General features: G+C 47.1%; 2 protein-coding genes across 2 annotated transcripts in view; one reads left to right on the top strand and one right to left on the bottom strand.

Moving 5' to 3' along the window:
- Nucleotides 1-627: 627 nt before the first annotated feature.
- Nucleotides 628-4,779, bottom strand: irf2bp1 (interferon regulatory factor 2 binding protein 1). The gene is made up of 2 exons (XM_062552356.1): nt 2,552-4,779; nt 628-2,213 (listed from the first exon to the last, which is right to left on the bottom strand). The coding sequence occupies exon 1, from the start codon at nt 4,538-4,540 to the stop codon at nt 2,573-2,575; it is 1,968 nt and encodes a 655-aa protein (XP_062408340.1). The 5' UTR covers nt 4,541-4,779; the 3' UTR covers nt 628-2,213; nt 2,552-2,572.
- A 4,718-nt stretch (nt 4,780-9,497) lies between these two features.
- nova2 (NOVA alternative splicing regulator 2) overlaps nt 9,498-24,922 on the top strand; it is a 68,548-nt gene continuing 53,123 nt past the window's right edge. The window contains exons 1-2 of the mRNA XM_062552797.1: nt 9,498-9,654; nt 17,395-17,538. Coding sequence (XP_062408781.1) covers nt 9,498-9,654; nt 17,395-17,538 — 301 coding nt within the window. The remainder of the gene's footprint in view (nt 9,655-17,394; nt 17,539-24,922) is intronic.

A 24,922-nucleotide genomic window follows, 5' to 3' on the forward strand; every position in this document is an offset into this window, starting at 1 on the left:
TGTTGATCTGCTCATAGGAGTATACTTGCTCAGGAGTATACTTGAGATCTGTTGATCTGCTCATAGGATTATGCTTGGGACCTGTTGATCTGGGGGGTATTCCAAGTATTTAGTGACAAACCTGATTTAGTTACCTCAGAACAAGTGGTAAACCTCCTAATAAAAGAGCTGTATGGCTTCATTTGCTAAACAAAACAATGTCATAGGGCTCTTGTTATAGAAGGTTTACTACTTAAGGGCTGTTCAAAGCGTCCACACTGGCCAACAATAAGAAAAGTCTCTCCTCGTGTTAATGAATGTGATGGCTAGAATATTTTGGGTTCTGATTGGCTGTTAGCTTTTTATCGTTCTCAAAATCGCTCTGAAAGTGATCAACAACGATATCGTTCCTCATGTCGTTATCGTTATAGTTTATGTGTGAACGTTGTCATTCATATTTGACAAGAGCGATATTTGTTATTATCGTTATCCTTATCGTTCTTGGTGTGAACGGCCCTTTACTCTGAATTAACTTACTCAGGTTTGTCACTAAACCACGTACTTGGAATACCCCCCTGCTCATAGGAGTATGCTTGGGATCTGTTGATCTCTTCAAGTACAGTTTAAGAAATTCACACACGAGTCACATCATTGACTTCTGGCCATAACGGACATCGGACCGTCTTTATTCAAGGATTGTCAAAAGCCTGTCATACTTTTAATTTAAATATAATTGGAGCCTTAACACAAAAGCAGATTTAACATTTTACACAGAATTAAGTGTTTGAATAGGTATGTGGGCATATACATGACCATATTGTATATCCAGGGCATCAGATGTTTAACAGTACAGGAGTTTAGAAGTCATTACATGAAAAAAAGTACTCAAGAAATGTCTTTAAACTAAAATTTCAAGAGCAAAAGTTTGGCAACTTTCTCTCTCGGAAAGTATGCCTTTGGACATGTCATGTCATACGGCTGAAATAAAAATATATATCTGGACCCTGTAGAATTGTAGAAAATTAAACACAACGTTATTACATCTGCAGTTTTTTTTTCTTCTTTTTTTTGTACATTTCACCAAACATCACATCTACAGTATGTCGTTGATCTCAACTTTATCAGGTCGAGGATCATGGGTCAAGAGTCAAAGGTCAAAATACAAACATAATCACCTGGGTGAGCGTCATACAATCTACTGTGTCCACTTGACAGGACAGAAGCAGGCGATTCCCATATACTTCCCTGTTTATCAATGAAATAAAAAGCCATTTTACCACAAAAATATACGCTACAGCGTTGTATTATACACCGACCTCTGCAACAATCTATCTTTGGTTTTCTATTCACTTATACTTAGTGGTACTTAAAGCAGTATGAAGTATCAAAACTAGAGATTGCACTTCTAGAACCATTGAAAGGGCTGTGTTGATGCTTTTTTTTTGTTTACAATCTACATACAGTATATCAAATATAAAGACAGATTTATATTGTACATGCTGGATTTGAAATAGGCGTGGCTGGGATATGGTGAAAGCATTTTTTAAATCTTTTTTTATTATTATTTATTTATTCATTTCAAGAGGTCTACCAGCATGTGGTAGGCCCGTTTTCCTGCTATGCCGGCTTTAGACAGCGTAGGCAACAGCAGAGGCGAGAGTGGCTGCCTAGCAGTGCACCTTGGCTCAACATTTCTCGTTGTTGTTGTTTTTGTTTTTGTTTACAAAGCAAAGGCTTTCTCCCCACAACCCAAGCCTGACTGGGTCTACAGGGACATTCAGTGATGTCAGCATTCATTCTCAAAGTAAGTTTGACAGTCTGTCCTTGAGGTGCAACGTTTGGTTGGCGAAAGACATAGGCTGCTCCGTGACATAGGGCTGAGTACATGACAAGAAGGTTAAATTAAAATATATTTTCATACAGCCTATAACTATATATAGTTTGCCTATGCATTTGAGGATACAAAATCACTAATAGATTTCTACATATAGACTTTGACATTTTGGGCGGCAATAAGAACATATTTGGGGTGGGGCAAGAGGGAGACCCTACGGGGGGGGGGGGGGGGGGGTCTCCTCTTAGACCTGATCAGGGGTGGGGTAGGGGGTGGGGTGATTGGCTGTGAGGAAGAGGACCTGCTTGATTGACGGCTTCTCTTCAGTGCTGATTGCTGCGTAGAGTCACAGCATCTTTGGGGTTCAAGGCTGCGGCTCACTTAGTGGAGGAATTGGACCCTGGAGAGAAAAACAAAAACAAAACAAAACAACACAACACAATGAACACACTTCAACTGGAAACACAAAAGCCTTCAACCACATCTCCTCTCATTCTTAACATCACAAGGAGATTGAAAAAGTCCCTGGTTGCGTACCCCCCCCTTTAACCAATCCTATATCACATTAATCCCACCATCCTATCAAATAAGTGCAGTGCAGTGCATGGTGGTGTGCAGTGGAGTTGATCAGTGGGACCATATGAAGGTTATTATTCCGGCCCACAGGCCCACGCTACTGTACCCATGCTACTGTACCCAAGCTACTGTACCCACGCTACTGTACCCACGCTACTGTACCTCTGTCCGCAGTGCTGGGCATCACGGGTCCCTCTCCTTCTTCACCTTGACGTCGCCGGCCAGGATGGTGGAGATCTCGCCCTGCATGAAGGCCCAGGGCACGTTGGAGCCCACCAGGGGGCACTTCTCTCCGCTGGGGCAGTACACCTCGTTGCTGGAGCCCTGGCTGCGGATGAAATCGCGGGTGCAGGGGAAGCAGAACTTGTGCCCGGGCACGGACGGGCACTGGACGAAGTGCGTGTCCTCCAGCCTCTCGTGGCAGATGGTGCAGCAGAGCGGCGCGCTGTTGGTGCCCCCGGCGCCGCCGGACGAGGCCTCGCCGCCCGTGCCCGTGCCCGCCGCCTGCTCCGACGGCATGGCGCCTCCGGTGGCGGCGCCCGCGGGGCCCGAGTTGCTGCCTCCGGGCTCCCCGTTGCGCGACGCCAGGCGCCGCTGCCCGGCGGGGGACGCCGCCATTGGGCTGGCGCTGTTCTGCCGCAGGGCCGAGCTGGCGGCGGAGGAGGAGGAGGAGGAGGCGGAGGCCGAGGAGGAGTGGGGCATACCGGAGCTGCCCGGGGCGTCCTTGGGGGACTGGCCCGCGCCGCCCGCGTTGTCTGCCACGCTCATGAGCGCCGTGATGGGCGAGGGGTCGCTGCCGTGGAGGTTGGCCAGCGCCTCCTGGAGGACCGGCGGCTGCCCGGCGTTGGGCATGGAGGCGGCGGCGGCGGCGACGACCGCCATGTGAGCCGCCATGCCCGGGTAGCCGCTGAGCGCCCAGTGCTGCCGCAGCTGCTCCTCGTTGGCGAGCCTCTCTGCCGCGCTGGCGCCGCCGCCGCCGCCGCCCCCGTCTGGCTCGGGGGACGCCTTGCGCCGGCGCACCCGCGACATGCCCGGCCGGCCCATCTGGCAGAGCGCGGTGGGCAGGATGGAGCAGCCGGCGTCCAGGAACGGCTGCGGCAGCGCGTCGGGGTTGGGCGGCTCCTTGAAGGCGCGCACGCCGTCGCTCAGCAGCTCCAGGAGCAGGCGCCAGTCGCCCGAGCCGTGCCGCTTCTCGTACTCCACGTACTTGAGCCCCGACGTGATCACCTTGCCCGCGTCCTTCTGGCAGTCCTGGAACATCTGCTTGACCAGCGTCACCAGGCTGGAGAAGACGATGCCCGAGCCGCACGGGTACTCCACGAACACCTTGAGCTCCGTCTCGGGCCCGGGCCTGGCGTCGAAGGCGAAGACGCGGCCCAGCAGGCCGTGGTCTTTCTTGAAGCGCACGTTGAAGGGCGAGCAGCTGGCGAGCGTGAGCAGCGTGTCGCGCAGGGGCTTGGGGCGGCCGGCCCAGTCTTCCGCGCGGTTGCGGACGCTCTCGGACAGCTCGTTGAGCGCCTCCGCGTTGCGCTGCTTCTCCTTCAGCTCCTTCTCGATTTCGGGGCTGATGAAAGGTGCCACGCCCATGCCCAACATCTGACGCTTGCTGATCTCGTTCAGGATGGGGGCAGAGATGGTGAGCGGGCCACCCCCAGCCCTGGCATTCAACCCTGGCACAGCAGCCAGCAAGCTATGTGGGCCACCAACTAAACCTTGTGCCATTAAGTTTGGTGGGACAGTGCTCACCATAGCCCTGCTCCTAGCATTGGGGCTCTGTCTACTGACCTCTTGGGGACCCCCATCTTCCAGTCTGGGAAGTCCATTAGGAAGTCGTGCAGGCACCCCATATTCTCCTCTTGTTCTCTCAAAGCGCTCAGGCGGCTGTCTGCCGGGCTCCATGGGCCCATCTTTGCCACCTGGACCGTGTTTACCAGACTGTGGGCCGGGCGATCGGCCGTCCTGCATTACATGTGTTCTCTTAAGCTGCCGCGCCGTCTCGATAAGGAGCTCAATTCTGTCCGCACCTTCATAGTTGACGCATCCACGACATACAGCTTCGCTAAAGTCCCATATCATGGCCCAAGGCATCTTGGGCAAATCGCAGAGGTAGCACCATTGCCGCCTGGAAGATGCCTGTGAAGAGGCGGACATATTTGACAGGCCCCTCTTCTTTTAACGTTCTCGAAGCCCTCCAATACCGCGTTTGGGTCAAACTTTGATCGTCTCTGAACAAAATCTTATCGTTTCCTCCCGAAGGAGTTAAGTCGCGAATAACTTTAACAAGAATCTATTGTTTTTCCAGACTTTATGTTTTCTCAACAACAGCCTGCGCCCCCGAAGAGTTTCTCCTGGAAGACGCTGGAAACTTACACAACTATGTAGCAATGCATTGTGGGAATTGGGGTTCCGCTTTCCCATGCATTACAACGGGACTTGAACGTCTGCCCTTGTAGCTGATTACAAATATTAAACATATTCAGTCAAAATATGGACAGACAGACTATGTTGCTATGGTCTGAATCTCAAAGTATTACCAGTCTTAAAACATTTTGACATTTAAACTTACCATACAGGCCCACAGAGTTAAGCATGATTATTTAAAGTCTTCTTGTCTAGCCTACGGCTGTTTTTTTCCCTTCTTTTTTTTTTAACGATTTTATTTCTGAATTTATTTATTCTTTAAATATCTTTACATAGGCCTATAATATTATTGACATTAAAGTCAACGTTTTCTTATTGAAATCACGGTAGTTAACCAGTGTCCAACTTTGTTAGGCCTAGGATAGACAATCAATGTTTATCGCGCTCATAGTTTGATTTCCTCTGATGTCAGAGTTCCTATAGCCTAGCTAAACATTTTATTAAAGATCAACTGACACGTAATGCTAATCCGTTGGCGGTAAAACAAAGGTAGCCTATTTTCTTATCTTTTTCTGAAAACATCTCCTGTTCCTGTTCACGGTAACCAACTTCAATTCCCATTAGCCTTTGCAGAATTCGTCACCTACATCACTTCCTCTTTTTGTACTGGCGACTAGCTTCGTTGAGTCGGGCAAAGTGCGCAGGTGCGGCTGACATTCCTGATGGTCTTATGTAAGTGTGGATTCTGCAAAAGGGTAGCATGCTTAAAGTCTGTAGGCTACATAAGAAGTAGAATTAAATGTGATATTTTTCTGACGAAAATCATAAGTCTGTTTAAAAGCTACCAGAACACCAAATGCACAGAAATAGGCATATCTGTGAAATGCAATGTTGTTTAGGCTATAGGCTAGAAACTGGTGCAACACCTCTTCACCACAAACAATAAATATTATAGGCAACTATAGGCTACCCCTAAATGAATCCATTCAAATCAATAGCCTAAAGAAATATGCTCTAGGCTACCTCATGGACAAGACTGACCATAATCTGCTGCCAGTCTTTGCTAAATAAGCCACTAAACTATGGTTCCTGTAGTCCCGGGATATGCTACGTAAACTGATTTTACATTTTAAATCATATTGTATCACCCTTTCATTTTTCTTTCCCAAAATGTGAAATCCTTGAAGCTGATTGATTAGTTTAGCCTTGATGTAATCATATTATACAACCACTAGATGGCGACAGTTAGTTGTTAAAAATACACCACACCAGAGGAGCGCCACTGAAATCATCTAAAGTGTTTAAGCAGTGCAATTAATTCTGTCGGACAAATAACTTGCTTTATATTTTCAATCTACCAGCGAACCTATTTTCTGTTTTGTTTTCTCTACAAAAGGCCTCATAAGCTACGCGACAAGGCCTAGTGTTTACCAGCCTAGAAAGGCCAATGTAGTCAACTTCATCTGAAACCTAATGCTTATCCTCTTCATTGCTATCACATCCCCTGAAATGTTTCACTTCAGCTGCAACTGAACTAACCCACGGTTCCGTTCCATTTCCTTGAGGAGGTGTGAAAGCTACAGCCGCGATGACCACGTGAACAGGTCACAGAGGTCACGCCAGATGTTTCTCAGAGCACCGTAGTCTCTCGCGCAGCTCTCTCGGCGGGACGTCGAGACAATGGCCAGGGCTCCGGTAGGGAGAATGGGGCAGATGGGGTCCCCCTTCCCAAACAATGTCTGCAGAGTGTGTCGGGGGGATGGGAAGCTGTGCATTGAAAGTCACCACCAGCAACCAGATATCACGCAGGGCTTAGCCTTTCACTTCCATCTCAGGAGTCGGGTGGGGAGGGGTGCAAGGGTGGGGAGTGAGGGTTTATGTGAAAGCCCGTAAACCCATATTGCAGGAATGGAAGGGTTTACCCGCAGCCATCTGTCAGAAATTACCCAGATGAACCTAACGCCGTGGCGTCTGGGATACTTAAAAGGATGAACACATTTCACATTTTGTTGAAATTAAATCTAGGCTATGACTATTGCATACAAATTATTACACCCCAAAAACTGAATGAATTCATGATAGGCCTAGCCTAGGCTACTCACAAGAAGTTGGTTATAATCGACCTCGATGTAGGCTAACCTAGAGATCATTCATTCAGAAATATAGGCTAAATAATAGACATGAACCATGGTAGCCTAAACATCCATCCCCGTGTATTATTTTTAGACCTCAGTATAAAAATGGTGGTTGATCCACCTTATTTCTCAAATAGGCTACATGAAATAGGATATAGTTCACCACTGCGACTGTAGGCTTCAATCCAAACAGTATGAAGACAAAGGATGCAGTTTGGGCAGTGCAGTCACGCTGAGTATCACCATAGTTACCAGAAGAAGCACTTACCCCCTCGCTCGTCCACGCGCAGCGCGCACCCGCTCCTCAAATATAATAAACCTCAGGCGCGGGACAACTTGGCCAGATATCTGATCGGCGAGCCAAGGGGTCACAGCTGGGAAATGCTTTCAGCCATTAATGATGACAACACTACAGAGAACCGTTCGTTTTTACTGTTTTCGATTTCACCACAGCATTGTTACAGCAAGCCATTAATAAAAATGACACTGTTAGATAGGCTATGTTAACAACTCAACAGCCTGCTTATCATCCACACACATCCATGGTCTGATAAGAGCGCATGTTAGTCATTTTGTTGCAAAAATGAATACAAATCGATAAAAAGCATTAAATGGCAGTAAAGGCTGCAGAGACTATTCACTTCTGTGGCATGAATGGCACAGATGAACCACTGAAACCATCAGACAGACAGAGTACTAATACTACACTCTGCGTCATAAAATATCAGGAGTCATTCATGATTATAGCCTAAAGAAACCCAGAGGTATCTTTTCTGTTTTTTTTTTCCTAAATATGCTGTATTCTCGATAAAGAAATAAATCCCATTGGCAACAAGGGTCTCTTACATCTGCCTCAGATTTGCCACGTCTCTCGACACATAAAGTCGGTCTATGCATTCTGGAAGCGGACCGAAATGGCTCGCTGTTGAGATTTTCGCAGCAACGTGAAATTGTGTGGGCTCGCTCTTTGTGTGTAGGCCACGGTCGACGCAATGTCACCTTGACGAGAATCGGGAGTAGCACGAGAGGCGCTCTACATCTGTCTCGGTGTGGACAGGACGAGGGTGTACGCGCCAGCGTGTGTGGGAGAGAGTGTGTGTATGTGAGTGTGTGTCTGGCTGTGCGGCTTGTGTGTGTGTGTGTGTGTGTGTGTGTGTGTGTGTGTGTGTGCGCCTGTGGTAGCCTAGCCTACCCCGCAGAAGACGGAGAATACGGAGGATCCTCACACTGGACTGGAGGAGACCTATAAAGAGCAGAGGATGGCCGAGTCTTTCACAGGTAACAATTTTTATTTGTTTAAAGCATACAGTGTCTGCAAAAATAATATGGTGTACTTCCTAAGTAAAATGCTCTATTTAAGCATGTGTATCTATTTGTAAAAGTATATTAGATTAACCTACAGCCAGATAGCTATAGACTACCAAACAGGTAGCCATAGACTAGGCCTACCATAAGAGCGTAAATTAAGTTAAAGTTGAACAGCCAAATTGTCTAAAAATAGGCTAACTTAGGCCTACCATATACAGAGGGCATAATTAAGGAGCGGGTGCTTATGTTTTGACCTAGTGTGTTATATATTGCCGATTAAAGAAGTTCAGTGTCCATAATGACAGCTCATACTTTGACAAGCCCCAGACCAATCTGATTTTCCAAACGATGCTACTGTCGGCCCCACCACCTCCACTTCTACTGTCATCATGTGATATTCTGAAGTGTAGCCTACTGTCCGCTTGCTGAGGAAAACAGCTTTGGCCAATCGCATTGGGCCCAAGCAGACGGCTGCAAGGCGATTGGGCGAGGCAGGTTTCTCTCGGCCGGAGGAGTGTATACTTTGAGTGTGGATGGGAGGGGTTTGTGCTCTACATCTGACGGCGATGAACTGGGATCGGCATGACGTCACTGGTCCCCTGTGCGCCGCCAGTCAGTAAGCGCAGGGATGCTCTGAACGTAAGACTGCAGCATCTTCTACAACGAGGCCACAAAATTGCATCTCCTTCTATATTCTTACTCTGCATTTCTCTCTTCCGGACCGTCCTGACGAAACCAGCCCCTTACCTACGAAAATCGAACTGCACGGCAGCTCATGCACGAACCGAGGACCTGCTTGAGCGCAATATTTTTTGTTTTGGCACCTTCCTTTCCCCTTTATTTATTTAGATTGTTTGCCATGACCATTCGTGTGTTTTGAATTCCTTGTTTTGTTGTCAGCGTCTATGAGGACGTCATCGCACCGTAGGGAGGAATAGCAACCGTGCAACGCATTTCAAAAGAAGGAACAATTGTGACCGACACCTTACATATCCGGGGAACTGAAGAGAACGCATCGGTTCATTGGATTTGTATTGATGTGACGTTTCTCTGCACTATCGCTTTTCTCGAGAGAAGGTTGGGACAAACAGCCACAGATTTCGCCGTTGCTTATCCCTCTCCGCGCCGCCTGAAAAAGGGAGGATAACAAACGCATCCGGAGGTCCTCGAACAGAAGAAAGCGAATTTGTTGAATATTTAGAAAAATACATATCGGCAAAATAACTATATCACGCATAGCCACTAGCTTTGATACGGTTGCGTAAACGGATAGCCTAAAAGCGGTTTCATCCACATATATGAAAATGATGGCCGGCGGGGCAGTGCAGCAAAACGGGATTTTTTCCAATCCGCACCATCACAGTCAGCAGCCTCACATGGAGTCGGATCCCCCCGATTCTCGCAAGAGACCTCTGGAGACGCCGACCGAGGCCAGCAGCACCAAACGCACAAACACTGGAGGTAAGCAAAGGATGCGAAGCGGCGTTGTGATTTTGTGTTCGTGTAGAGCCAGTCGAATGGGATAACAGCGTGTTGGGTTGTAAAATACAAAATACAGGGGGGGGGGGGGATGTGGGACGCGAGCAGGTTGATATTTGCAATAATATTCCAAAACATTAAGATGACGAGACTCGTAATGCAGATGATGTGTAGGCCTATCACGCACACAGGCAGTGGAGGCTTTGAGTAAATAGTGAACACACACTGCGTGGTTGAAATCAGTGCTGGTATGGGAACACAATAGCGCGTCAGTTACGACCCCGACAGCTCAGAAAGAAAGGAGGCAACGCGTGCGAGGTTTCCAAAACGCGCCTTAACAGTAGTCTAAAATATTCTACTCACGCAGACACACACACAAACGCTTACCTATTTCCACTACACGGAAGCTGTTTGTGGAAAGTAGGGAAATCATTAAATAACTCGTTTTCCCGGGACAACAAAAAAAAAATATTTAAAAAAAACTATTTTGCGAATCCAATTTTATCCTATACGACAGGACAGGTGACCTTGCTTGATAGTGTATCGTGCCTCTTTGTGTAAAATGCTTTAAAATAATACATACGCAGCGTGTGAAGCATGCTTTGGATCCCTGTCGGCAGGCATGGTCTCTGTTATCACTGTGAAACCGTTATAAGGCCCCCTGTATTATAGCCCACAGAATGTTTTGAGACCGGCAGTGCTGGATAAAAATAGGGTAGACATTAACCTATTTCGTAATGCCCTGGAAGTTTTAAAGCAACCATATCATGTAGTGTTTGGTAGTTTTGCTCTAGCATTTTTTATTCCAGTTTCATTCATTCAGATAGTGAAGAAATATACCCCTCAATGCCAATAATGTCATGAGTTTTTACCGTGAAAGCAAATTCTGAATACATTGATCAGCCATTCTTTGAAGTGTATGGTCAGGTATTGATTGTTGTGGAGGAGTGGGACTTGTTGAAGCAGAGAAGTGATGGGCTTGGGCTTCTATTGTGGGGTATAAATTAAGTGATGCATCCTTGTGCATTCAATGTTAAAGAGAATCAATACACAGAGCACCGTGGCTCAAATGTCTAAAAACCCAGTCGTCACCCAAGGGAACCATTACAGAGATGAATGCATGTGAGCACTCACATCTGTCGCTTTTCATTCAGATGAATCTGTTGGGAGAATTAATGCAGACCGTTTCCTCACCTACAGTTGAACACCCTTGTGGGTTTAGGGAATGCAACAAACGGCATCTGTGCACAAACTAGCAGTTGTAGTCAGTTTATTTGGAATTGCCCACCACCTGTATGTAGATGTAAGATGTTGTTGCAAAGCATACAGTAGAAGCATGCCACATGTTTGGTTATTATTGTTTTACAATGCAATAAACTGAAACCTAATGTCACAGTCAATTATACGCCACTGAAGTTCTGTAGGTTATTCCATCAGTATGGCTTAGGAGTATCCCCTGTCTGTTCTAATTTAGTCATGAAACCTTTCTCTAGTCTATTATGATTCGTTTAGCACCAGAAAAGATGATTAATTAATTAAGTTGTAATTAATCCAATCTGAGCATTGTATTTGGCAGATTATTGAATGCCTGTTTTTAACTTCAGGGGATTATAAAATGTAAAATCGTCAATGTACGTCATGTTTCATCTGTGACAATACTCGTCAGTTTATATTTAAGTATTTGTATTTGTATTTCAGTTTATATTTAAGCATAATGCAGTGTTTCAGTGAATTCAACACACTTGTTGTCAGAGTTCCCCAACACATGTATCAGCATGGCATTTGATATAGCATTCAGAAGTAGGAAACACGTCTCTGTTGCTCGGGACAGATAGGATGCTAGTGTTTATTTGAACGTGAAGCAGGTACGTGGATGATGTTAGCGCGGCACAGCAGGGCAGTGTGTAGTACTGACCCACTTTAGTTTACAGAGGGGGCAGGTGGGGGGGGGGGGGGCTCTAATCCTGGGCTCTGACAGACAGGTTGTAATGATGTTGTTTTTCAACTCCATAACAAACGTAATCACCAACATGCCAGTGTCTGGATCTGAAGTCTGCATTTCACATCACATCCTCAACTGTAAAATGAACACTTCAGCCTAAAATATCCTTATACCGTTTACACCTTTGGATGTCAGATATTTTGTGACACACTAATGACATAGGCCCAAATCAGGTTGCCTATAGATATTTACGTGCTGAAGATTTTTGTATCATATAGTAAACTTCCCTTTGTTGTTTATTTTACGCTGCAGTCATTGCACTGGAATAATGTTGGTGGTCTAGACTGCCAGACAATATCCATATTTCAATTTGTTATTTATGAAATAGCAAATTAATTGGGTTGTTTACTTCTGTGTGTGTGTGTGTGTGTGTGTGTGTGTGATTGGTTTTGTTGTCCACGTGTGTACTTGTGGGTTTTTGTGTATGTTCTCGTATTCAAGGATTTTCTCTGTGTTTGTGTGTGTGTGTGCGCTGTGTGTGTGGAACTTTCCTTCCGTGGCCTGCCAAGAGGATATGAAAATAGGTTCCCGGTCCTTCTCCAATTCCCATTCTTCAAACGCAGAGGAACGCCACAATATACGTTCGCCCTGACCCTCCTAATAAGATAGAATGGGCAATTTACTAAATGGACCCGTTGGCACAGGAGCGCTGTTGGACCTCGCTGGTGCGGCAGCGTATCCAGATGCCCTTGCTGGGTAGCGTGAGGGGACTGTAAATATGTATTTATCCTGGGGAGGGAGGGACAGGTGGAGACATATATGTTTGTCAGTGTGTATGTTTGTGTGTGTGTGTTTGTGTGTGTGTGTGTGTGTGTGTGTTTGTGTGTGTGTGTGTGTGTGTGTGTGTGTGTGTGTGTGTGTGTGTGTGTGTGTGTGTGCGTGTGTGTTTGTGTGTGTGTGTGTGTGTGTGTGTGAGAGAGAGAGAGTAGGTCGTGCAGTGGGGTTGTTGAGGCCAGACATAGTGCTGACACAGGGTGTGGACCATAAGTAGGGGTGTGAGTGTGTGTGTGTGTGTGTGTGTGTGTGTGTGTGTGTGTGTTTCCTTAGCTGGCGGAGGCTGTGTGGCGGGCCGTCGCGGGACCCTTTCATGTTATTGATCGCGGCGGTGCTGATTTGCCTTGCGTTCCCCTCTCTCCCCCGAGGAGCAGACTGACTGCCACTCTGTCATGCCCAGAGCTGCCTGCTTGCAAACTGATCGATTGATGTTGAAGGAAATGCCTCAGTGTCGCAACACGCTTGCGTTGGGGCCAGAGAGTGGCTCTATATATAAACACAAGCCTTCCCCTAGAAAGCTGTTTTTATTTTAGCCGATAGCATGGAGGCACCATACCTATCCAGTGTGTCGTCAGCGGACCCTGCATGGTTCGTGTCACAGTTCCTCGGTCAGAAGTGTGTGAAACATCCCTTGGCTACCGCATTGTTTTTTTTGTGCGCCTTTGTTATGTATTTGTCTTTGTGCCTTTGTGTGAGTGAGTGCGAAGGTTGAAATTCGTGATCCGTGATTCTTTCTTTCTGTCTGCTGCCGCTACCCTTCCCGTCCTGGCTCATCATGGCTGTTCCTAGGCCAGTCACGCCCCTCCTGAGTCCTTGTTCCACCCCCGGCCCGATCTCCTCGTCGATACCGCGCTCCGTCGCTGACCGCCCTAGCAACCGTTGCCGCTGAGCCTAGCGATCGATGCCGTAGAATTACTTAAACGTAAAGGGGGCGCTACTTCTCTCTATGGTTTATTTCTTCCCTTTTTTTTAAAAGCACTGCGTCAAAAGGAGGAGGAAGAAAAAAAACATTCTCATTGTGGAGGGCGGTGGGAGGGTCTTGGGGTGCGTGACGCTTTGTGAACGGCGCCACGCCATTGGTGGAGCCAGGTGTCTTTCTCAGGGGCGCTCTGCAGCAGACGGACTGCTTGATGAATATGGATACGGGGGATGAAAAGAGCGTCGCGAGGAGGTGTGTGTGTGTGTGTGTGGAGGGGGGGACGCGAGATTTAGCTGCCTCCCTGAACTGTCACGGCAACGGAACAATGTGTGGCGGTCTTCAAACCCTGCGACACAGACATAGGGAGAGAAAGAAAAAACTGCTACTCGAACAGGACCCGAATGTTTCTGAAATTCCGATCAGGCACTGCAGTAGACACCCTTTCACTAGTTCATGGACCCACACAAAAAGATAAAATAAGATGTGCCACTAAAACCAAACAAACAAAAAAACACTATGACAACCATTTGTCATTTCATTAGATAAAACGCTTCTGAAAACAGCTGTGGACTCAGTCAAAATCCTGTGTGCCGAAGTGGTTTCCCAATAATTCACTCTCATAATTTACAACCCAGTTTATTTTACATAAGGTATTTTCATCAAGGCATTGTGTGCCGATCTATTGAAACAAGTATGAGCCCCTACCCCAGTTGTTCAGTTAAACCCTGCTATGTAGCATGTAGCCCAGGTCTCCTGGTACTGGCCTGCCTGGATCACAAGTGAGGGCCTGTGTCCCTCCGCCACTGATATCAGATCTGGAGGATTTGGCACGTGTGTGCTATGAGATCGGACTGTTCTGGGCCTTCAGATCTCAGGGGAGGCCATAGCAACAGCTTGGTCTATTTACAATTCTTAGTTTATTATGTCCAATGCCAGTGCATTATTCATTGTAACGTACACAAGGCACAACGAAACACCCACCACACCACACACATAAAAGACAAAAAGGTTACAAAAGTGAGGTCTCATAACAAAACCTTGGACGTAACTACAGTAACGTGGTTCTCATGTCATTTGCGTGTCTCTTTTGTAGCACTGAACAAGTGGTGGGGAAATCTCTCTCTCTGTCTCTCTTTCTTTTTCTATCTCTCTCACACACACACACACACACACACACTCACGTACAAAAGAGAATCCTCCTGATTCCTTTCAGGAGCTTTGTGCTGACAAGCGACAGGAAATCGCCCAGTTCCTGGCTAAGAAACGAGCTCCATGGTGATGCCATTTCCTTCCCCGTTAGACAACATTAAGAACAGCACATTTGAGGCCTCACGACTTGTTAAGAGATCAGACTCTCTTACCACTCACTTATTTTGCAACATTTCTTCAGCTATGAGGTTAATACACGGGGACAGTTAATAAGGTATCAATATGGTTTTGTTTCTTTTAACTTGCATTAAACACTGTCCTGCGGCTTATACACAATGCAGCTTATGTGCGGGAAATTACCGTAATAGCTTTGTAAAAGCTCTATGTTTATCAATACATGACTATATATACAGATATGTAGTATAAAGTAATACATGTATGATTGTGAAAGAGAGCAAATCATATATATGCTATTGCATGCTTTTATGTTTTGTAATTTGTAACTGCTAATTATTTATCTCTTGGAAAGCAGCAAAAAAAAACCCTGCATAGGGCAAGGCATTGATATCCTTAAATAGAGGAAACGAGTTGGTTTGTTTTTTTTAACTTTGAAATAATGGAAGAAAAATCATCCTTCTTATTAGGTAATCAAATAAGGCCTTAACCATAACATCGCAATATTCATTTAATCAGCAAGACATAAACAAGGCTTTTTCAATTTCTTTGTGTCACAACCTCTCAGTGTAAAATGCATGGATTACCAATGATGCAATATTTTTAAACACATCCAATAAATGTCATCATAATCTTTGATAATGGAAAACAGGCCCCTGTCTCAAAGTGGATTTATGTCTGGCTAAATTCTTTGGGGCCATTTCTAAAATGCTTCACATGAAATCATGATCCTCTAACGTGTCACACATGGGATTTAAAACGCTAAAGGGGGATGCACGTACACACACACGTTTATCAGATCCTGTTGCAGGGATGTCATTTTGATGGACTCTGTGTGCTATTCAGAGTGTCTCTCTCTCTGTGTGTGTGTGTGTGTGTGTGTGTGTGTGTGTGTGTGTGTGTGTGTGTGTGTGAGAGAGAGAGAGACAGATACAGAAACGAGTGCATTTTTACTTATTCACCCCGGACATTATTCATGAGTGTTCTGCCATGGTAATCGAGGGTGGTTAAAATTAGTCCCATCCAACTCAAAATGAGGACACTCGGTGTTCTACCCAGAATGTGGGTCACTGAAGGAGGTATTTGGTCATACTACTTTTTAGCTCAAGGGTGGGTTACCTACTGTCATCACAGTAACACAGACGAAGCTTGGGGTTTGACAAAACAAATGTCTTTTTTTTTTTTTTTAAATATATGTCTGAATGAATTGGGGGTCTCGTGTGGACATTCCCAGATGCAAAGAGTTCGGAAATATCACTATTCACCCTTTTGTCCTCCTCCTTTTTTAGGTAGTGTGAGTGGACCATATTCCCAACTGTGTCAAAGCGTCTCTTTCTCTGAGGACCACTGCGATAACCTGATTCTCACACGCTCTCCGACAGGCTGGCTTGGTGTGTATAATACGAGATTAGCCCCAGAAGACGGGTTTATTAAAAGACTATCAAACCTCTCCCTCTGATAATCCTCTTTGACTGCTTCCCTCAAACCCTCACCTGCTTCTAAAGAGAAATGCTCAGATGTTTCAGTGCCACTGTCACGCTCCGAGGGTAGCCGAGCGTGTTTCAGATTATGCCTTAACTGCATGAAGCCGACCCTCTCACTGTTTCTCGCTGTTTGCCGTTCGGCAGCCCCACACCGCCGTAATGTGGCACTGTCAATTCTGCCTGATGCTCCAACCTGAGTTTTGATTTGCCAGCGACAATTTTCACCCCCACGCACCCCACTCCCACCCTCACCCCACCCCCCCAATTATTTTCTCAGGTTGTTAATGTGAAGCCCCCACTGCTTGACATATAAGTGTCTTATATTCTGTTTCAAATAAACGAGTGGAGAGAGAGAGAGAGAGGGAGAAAAAAAAAAACTAACACTGCAACTATAACGATCTACTCTAAATCTGCTGTCTACAGGGAGCTAACCAAGATTAATTGTGTCGGAGTATTAGCAGTGTGCCCTTGTGGTTTGGGAAGGATAAATACAATGTCATCCTAACGTCTGCAAGGGGGGGTCCACGGTGCACCGGCTGTGCTGACCTGGTTATCTAGCGGGCAGGTGGTGATTTGCAGTGCTCATAAAGAGCCCTTTTGTTTTCCGACAGAGAGGGTTGCTTGCCTTTGTTTCTTCTTTGATTCCTGCTTCCCCTCCTTGATTGAACACATTGGCCTCCACTGAGCCTCCTGGGGGCAATGCCCGGGCAATGCCGCGTGTTGGGGGTTTGCCGTCTTGCCCTTTGGGGTTCGCCGCATGCCCGCCGTTGACAGAGCCAGACGTGGCGTGCTGTTTACATGTACAGCGCAGTTTCCAGATAGAACCTATAATCAGTGGTGTGCTGTCGTGCTTCTCCATGTAATATTATGGTTTGAGGTGTGGTTAGATCCATTTCGCTTAGGATGGCGGGGGGAGTCTAACCTTTTAAGCACTTAACTAAAACACAACTGTCAACTACAGCACAGAAAATGTCTTGCTACCTTGTTTGTCACATCTGTTGACCACTCAAGTAGCATGATGTGTTTATGCACAATCTTTGAACAGAGATCTTACTGTTGCTTAGGTAGATTAGTGACTATATGGTTGAGTGGATGATTGAACTCTCAACTCAATTGAATAGCTGAATAGCTAGCATGGGCTAATGAAAGCTAATGGACTGGACTGGAGAGGACTGCGGCTAATATTTACTCTGTTTTTTCTTTCTCTTTCCCTTTTCCAGAGGAGGGAGAGTACTTCCTGAAGGTGTTGATCCCCAGCTATGCAGCTGGCTCCATCATTGGCAAAGGAGGCCAGACCATTGTCCAGCTCCAGAAAGAAACTGGCGCCACCATCAAATTGTCAAAATCCAAAGATTTCTACCCAGGTGAGTACCGCACAATCCTCCCACTATGCCCTCACCTGAAAACACACACACAGGGTGAACCTCTTCAGCTGTCACCACAGGATCGGGATGCCTTCAGTGTTCTTCACAGCCTTCTGCATCGCTGGGTTATGTGATGATGATGACGTTCATCGCTATGGATACCGTTCCATCCTCTAATCAGTGCCGAAATGCGTCTAAGCCTGTAGTTTATTTTGCGGCCGTGAAATGATTAGTAATCATCAGAACACATAATCTAGGGATTGCCATGTTGATTTACTTCCTTGTCAGTGTTTATCATAAAACAAAAGCAGTGCAGACAATTGAAATGTCTGTGGTGTGCCTACACATATCTTTTTTTTTATGAGACTGTAATAACACAACACAAATGCAAGATCTCGTCCCGGTGCACAGAGTGACCTTTGACATTTCAGGGTCACATTATATTAGCGTAAATGCAGCGACTCTCCTTCACACGTTCTCGCCGGCTGTCCGTGATAATAATTAAAAAAAAGCGCCGTCCTGTTTCCCAGATGTAGTTTGTCTTGTCCTCAATGGGAGTCATATGAGGAGGACGTCACCTTCGGGCGGCCGGCCACAGCACATGGCCTTTATCACCGCTCTCGTTGCATGCTAGCACAGGGCAGACCAGGACAGCTCCGTGGCACCCAGCGATGGTCACAGTCGGGCTGCTGTCCAGTGGTCCCCCCCCCCCCTCCGCAGGTTAACTCAGTGTTGATGTTGGCCCTGTGCTGTACTCCAGAAAGATCTCACCCATCCAGAATAGAGTCGTCTTTCCTCCTCTCTTTTCTTCTCCTCCACTTCTCTTCTCTTCTTCTTTCTTCTTGTCTATTTTTTCCCCTCCCTCGGTGAGCTTCCTGTGTGACTCGCTCAGTTTGGAAAGGAAGCTGCAGAGAGAGACACAGGGAGAGAGAGAGAGAGACTGAGAGAGAGAGAGAGAGACAGAGAGAGAGACTGAGAGAGAGGGAGTCTTTTTAAAAGGGGGAGTCAGAGAGGAAGTGTGGAGGAGTGCTGAACCCAGGGTGCGATCACTCTTAAAAGAGCATTGTTTCCCACTCTCCTACGTGCTCCTTCTCTCTCCTCCGTTCTCTTCTGCTCTCCTCCGTTCTCCTCTTCTCTCCACTCTTCTCCTCTTCTCTCCACTCTTCTCCTCCACTCTCCTGTGCTGCGTAGCGGAGCAGGCCAACAGGCCACCTGTGTCCCCGGGCCTCCTGGGAGTCAGTGGTGAAGTGGCCCGGGGTGGACCGGGGTGGACCGGGGCCGTGCGCTGCCTGGCAGAGGAGATGCCAGGGCCAAAGATGGCAGATGCCAGATGCCCTCCCGCATGTCCCTTTTCACGCCATTGTAGCACTGCTGTGGGCACCAATAGGGCAATGCAGCCTTGAGATCAGTAGAGAGGAGAGGGATGGTGTGTGAGAGAGAGAGAGAGAGAGAGAGAGAAGGAGAGTGATAGAGAGAGAGGAGGAATGAAGGAGACGTAGAATGTTAAGAAAGAAGTGAAGGAAAATTCTCTCTTCTTTTTTTCCTCTCTATCAGTCTTTAATTCTCTTGGTGTAAAAACACAGACATACATAAGGGAAGTTTTAGGAGGACTTAGTGGTGTGTCTGTGTGTGCACATAGAGTATGGGGATGTTTATGTGTCTTTGAGTGTGTGTTATGTATGAATGTGTGTGCTAGTTTGGGCGAGTGTTCAAGTTCAAGTGTTTTTATTTGTCACATACATTTTACATGTACATGTACATCTGTGTGTTTGAGAGAGAGAGAGAGAGTGTGTGTGTGTGAGAGTGAGTATGTGTGTGTGTTCCTGTGTGCATGTCTGAGGGTGCAGTGAAGTGGACGATCTGAGTGGTGGTGGTGGTGGTGGTACTGTGTGTGTGTGTGTGTGTGTGTGTGTGTGTGTGTGTGTGTGTGTGTGTGTGTGTGATTGAGGGTGTGTGTGTGTGTGTGTGTGTGTGTGTGTGTGTGGTGGGGACGAGGGGCCCTTCCTCCACCATGAAGGGGGCATCTGTATGCTAATGAGTAAGCGGCCGGCTCTCTCTTCCCCCGGCCGGCTGAATGAAAGGGTCCACCTGCTGGGTAGCTCTCCACGCGCTGGCCAGCGGAGCCAGAGAACCGGACAACTGGCTCGGAACATGGCGATGCACAGGGAGGCATTTTTGAGAAATCTCGCCGGGCCAGTGTTGCTGTCCAGCACGGTCTCTGGGCGCTCGCCCCACTGCTGCTAGGCAACATCGCTTTTTTTATCTGGAGAATTTAAATCAACAGCAGGCAACGTGTTGTGGTCGTCATCCAAGCCAATCGGAAGGCTAGAAACTAGTCATGTGATTACCTGGCAACTTTGCTTAAAAAAAAAAAAAAAAAGTGAAATAGCTGAATAAGTGGACAAGTTTATAAAGCTCATGATTCATCGCCTGGAGGCTGTGACGTGGTGATGATGGGGGTGATGATAGGGAGGCTCTTAAATGAGGGCTGCAGGAGTGAACGCTTAGCAGAACTCAGACGGACGATGAGTCAGTGCAACTGCGTGCCAGACAGGCAGGTAGGAACAGAGGCAGCACATCTGCCCTACGCTACGTCTCGCCGCTTATCGCACACTTCCCTGAAATCTTAATACCAGACATTTCAATTTCCTCACATTTTGCCGTTGGTTCATTTCAGTCACGCTCTTCAGTGCCGTTGCTTTGTCCTATAGGCCCAGGCCTCATTTCTCACATTAGCTGCTTATCGGAAGAGTCTTTCTGTCTTTTCACATCATGACGCCAAGCAGACTTGCTCTATGTCTAGCGACTTTTTAAACCACGCCACGGGTTTGGGAGGGTGAAATCATCCTCGCAGGGCTCAGACGGATAGGTCCGCTGCCGCCGCTGCTGCTGCTGCTGCTGCTGCTTCCACCGCAGACGCAGACATAGCCGGAGGAAGAGAGGCCGTCCCCCCCCCCCCCCCCCCGCAATACATCCCGGGCCATAGTGCCGCAGCGGCATTTAATTCACAGGCAATTAGCTGGCCGCTGCACTCCAGCACTACAGGCGGAGACAGGCCGCCATTCATTACCGCTGCAGCGGGGGGGGGGGGGGGAGTTATCGGCGGCAGCGCCGTCCGCTCCAAATATAGGCTCCTTCAGCATCCACCAAATGACAGCCATATTTCACAGTGACCTTGGGGTGCAGCTCAGGCTGGTGGAAGAGAGAGAGATGGAGAGGGAGAGAGAGAGATGGAGAGAGAGAGAGACACACAGAGAGAAAGAGATGGAGAGAGAGGCAGAGAGGGAGAGAACATTACATCCATTTTGTAGCTTGAGAGGGAAAAAAATTAAATGTTCTCTGCGATAAACAAGTAAAAAAGGGGGAAAGAGGGAGATTGTGGATGTGACTCGAATGAAAACGATGGACTCAGTCAGTGGGACCAGGACATTGTGCTCTGAAATGGTCATACATGACATCTGTGACTGCAGCCAATTGCTGGAGAGGAGACTGCCAAGTTTTGAACACTGTAAACAGTATGCAGAGAGCTCTGTTAGTGATGAGATATTTCAAAGGCTTTGAACTCCAAAAGAGGCTGATTTTTCCAAGTCCATTACTTCCCGGTGGTCACATAAGCAAGCGAAACGTGATACTTACAGAGCTGTCAGAATGGGTTGGAATCAGAGACAGGTCACCTGGTGTCACTGACGGAGTCCAGCATTGCCATCACAGCAAGAGCCAAGATGAGCGCAGTATATTCGGACGGCTGGATGGGACGGACAGTTTTCGTGCCGGTTGAACTTGCGGCGAAAGATAGCAAAACAGAAGCCCGCAAGTGTGACTGTGCACGGAGGTGCAGACAGGGTTATGTGCATATGGTTAATTTTTTCTGTTTTTTTTTCTGCTGTTTTGGATGGATGCAAGTGTGTGAGCTCAGAGAAATGCTAACTTGGCCTGCGTGGAGGAGTTGAGCGACGGAGAGAGGGAGGAAGAGAGCAAGAAAGAGAAACGGAGAAAGATAGTGTGAAAGATAGAGTGAGAGAGAGAGAGAGAGAGTGATAATGACAGACAGAGCTAGAAAGAAAAAGAGTAAGTATGTGTGAGAGATAGAGGGAGAGAGAGCAAGGAAAAAGAAAGAGTGTATGTTTGTCAGTGAGAGAGACGGAGAGAGAGGGAGAGAGAGAGAGTAAGGAAAAAGAAAGTGCATGTTTGTCAGTGAGAGAGACAGAGAGAGAGAGTAAGGAAAAAGAAAGTGCATGTTTGTCAGTGAGAGAGACAGAGAAAAAGAGAGGGAGGGAGAAAGGGCAGACTCTCTCTCTAGCCTGTCCTCACTGCTGATCGTGCCCCATAGTCTGACTGTCTGTGTGAGAGAAAAGTGTGGCACAGTATTAAAGCTTTGTCTTAATCCCACGCCATGATTGCGGTTTTCAGTATTTAATACCCCACCAAACCAGACCTCCTCTCTCTCTCTCTCTCTCTCTCTCTCTCTCTCTGTGTCCCTCGCTCCACCCCCAGCCCACGCATTATCGACATTACTGATTTCTCCCTTCTAATCTGCTTAGCTAAGGCCTAAGCTTTTCTAACGGAAAGATGAATCGCCACTACATTACATATCTAGCTTGCAGTCTGGAATTGCTTTCCCGTTTGTTTGCTTTCCAACCTTTTCTCATGTTTCCTGTGTTCTGTGTTTCTTTCTCTCTTTCTCTTTCTTTTCTTTTTTTTGTGAGTTATGAGGTTCTGGGTCCGTGTTTTATGGTTAGCCAAATGAGTTAATGGTGTTTCTTGGGCTTGTTGTGGTTGTTTTTCGGGCTGAGAGGTTTGTAGCTCTGTCTTTGAACTTGAAGTTAGAATGAAAGGCATTTAAGAGATTTGGAGTGGTGGGCGGGTCAGTGTTGGTTTCTATTAGCAGTTCCTTGGGCCAGTCTCGGGTTCCATGTTTGATGAACGAGTCATGTTGAGTGAGTGTTTTGTCAGGGTGTGTGCAGAAATTAAATCAGATTTGAAAGCTGAACCCCAAACCAGTCCAGGCGCGATTAGCTTTGGTCAGGATAGACCTTGTAAAGTAAATCATAATTTCAAACCTTGTGTCAGAAGCAATAAAAACATGATTTTCCACAAAGACAGAGCAATAGCACACATTTCATGCGTGAAACACAGAACCTATTAAAACAAATAACGTGATAGGCCTATACATTTCATGAATTAAACGGTTTCAGTTTTATTGAGATCAGTCGAGCTTATGGTGCTAATGAACTTCAGATATCTGTCAACAACGTCCCCATTTGATTCATATTTTCCAACCAAGCAGATGCCCTTAACTGAAGCCATATTCTGTTTCACTACAAGTAGTGTGTTGCATAGCAAGGCTACTGTATAGCATTAGAGCTTCCCCTGAGAGGGATTGATGACTCTCGTTGTGGCTAGGGTTCATGAGTCTTGTTGACTCTCGTTGTGGCCAGGGTTCATGAGTCTTGTTGTCTCTTGTTGTGGCCAGGGTTGCTCTGTACCTGCTTGTGTCTGGACGCTCTTCTCCCTGATAGACAGAGCGCTATTTGTCGACCTCACAGGAAGTACTGACGGTTTGTCCAGGGCGTCTTGAGGTCACCGCTGCCGTCAAAGACACGGCCGTGGCGCAACGTGACCAGGATTAGCGGCTAAGCCCGATTCGGGCGTCGTGTTACCGAAAACCACTTTTAACCGTAACCCTCTGTCGGCAAGGCCGCATAACCCCAAATATATGGCGCCCTAAAGCAGGGGTCAGGGGTCACCACTATTGAAGGGGGCAGGGGCCGGAGGGCCTGGACGAGTAACGCCAAACACATGGTCTGGGGCGGGGAAATTGGGTGATGATAGCAGGGTGATTAATCGGACTCCAGCGGCAGGCTAGCGTAGTGGATCAGGAATGGCAGTAGTACGGGCGCTATGTATGAAGTCAGCCCAGTAAAACACATGACTGGAGAGCTCGGGGAGGATAATTGGAGCCCTGGCCAAGTGCGTTGGGAGCCACCGCAGTCATTTATCATGAGCCCATCAGAGGCTGTTGTGAGCAAGCAAACACACACACACTCGACTTCTAAGAATACGCAGAGAGAGAGAGAGAGAGAGAGAGAGAGAGAGAGAGAGAGATATGCAGATACATAGATGAAAAAAAACAGTGGGACAAACAGACACACACACACACACACACACAAAGAGACAGTCACACAGAGCGGTTCAGTGAGGGAGAAAGATGGCAGCAAAAGAAAGAGAGACAAATGTCAACACACAGAGACAGAAAGAGAGAGAGGGGGAGAGGAAAAGACAGAGGGAGAGAAAGAGAGAGAGGGGGAGACAGAGGGAGGGAAGAGGGGAGGAGAGAAACAACTGCAGACATAGCAAGACAGACAGCAACAGAGAGAGAGATAGTGGAGCTTAAATTGACCTATAGATAGCCGTGTGCGTTGCTGCCATTAATTCCCGTGGTGTGTGTGGCGTGTGCGTGTGTGTGTGTGTGTGTGACCGGGGGGTCTGACCTGTGGGATCAGTGGCTGGTGACAGGAGGGTTCTGGGGGGGCACCAGCACCCTGTAATCCCTGTGGCTGTTCTGTTTGCGTTTCCACGTGTGACGTCACACACACAAACAGACAGACACACACACACACACACACACCCACCCACCCACCCACACACACACACACACACACACACACACACACACACACGCACACACACTGTAAATGGCTGGAGGCTGAGTAATGCCCCAGTGCCAGTCTGTGCCTGAGTGCTGTCCAGTCACCCGACCTTCTGTGACACACACACTCACACGCACACACACACACACACACACACACTCACGCACATAAACAGAAAAACATGCACTTATGTGCTCATTATAAAATGAATTGCTCTGATGTTTTCTCTAATGAGCTGGTGAGTCATCGGTGACAATGACCGAGGTGAAAAACTACTGACCGACTCCATCAGCGTCGTAAAAACTCCCGATAAATAGCCACACACACTCTGCGCTGTCCAACAATACCCTTTACTCTGTCTTACCATAAAAACCCTCCATCTGTATCAAACACACTGTACGCATATTCAGATGTTTGAGGAACTTAGTAATATGGACTCCATCATATGCGGAAGTAAAGCAACTGATAGAAGTCTAAGCTAGAAACTCTTAGACATATTTCAGTGCCTGCAGTAGCTGTGCTATGTTGTTGTCGTTGCCTTCTTTGCATTCGTTTAGCAACAGCTGTTTAGCATCTATGTGTAAGTTAACGTTGCTATTATTATCAGTAATGCCAGCGTTATTGTGCAGTAGTGCTACTGAATTGAGTGACCGCAGCAGTGGTCTAATAATAGCCGTAGTACTAGTGGCGGGGTTTAATGCCCTGTCAAAGCTGCCCAGTCACGATGCTGCCGC

This window comes from Sardina pilchardus, chromosome 13 (genome assembly GCF_963854185.1).
Source record: "Sardina pilchardus chromosome 13, fSarPil1.1, whole genome shotgun sequence".
NCBI classification, from domain to species: domain Eukaryota; kingdom Metazoa; phylum Chordata; class Actinopteri; order Clupeiformes; family Clupeidae; genus Sardina; species Sardina pilchardus.

What these genes read in the sequence shown, in the direction of transcription:
- irf2bp1 (XM_062552356.1), bottom strand. Translation starts at nt 4,540, where the DNA reads ATGTCCGCCTCTTCACAGGCATCTTCCAGGCGGCAATGGTGCTACCTC.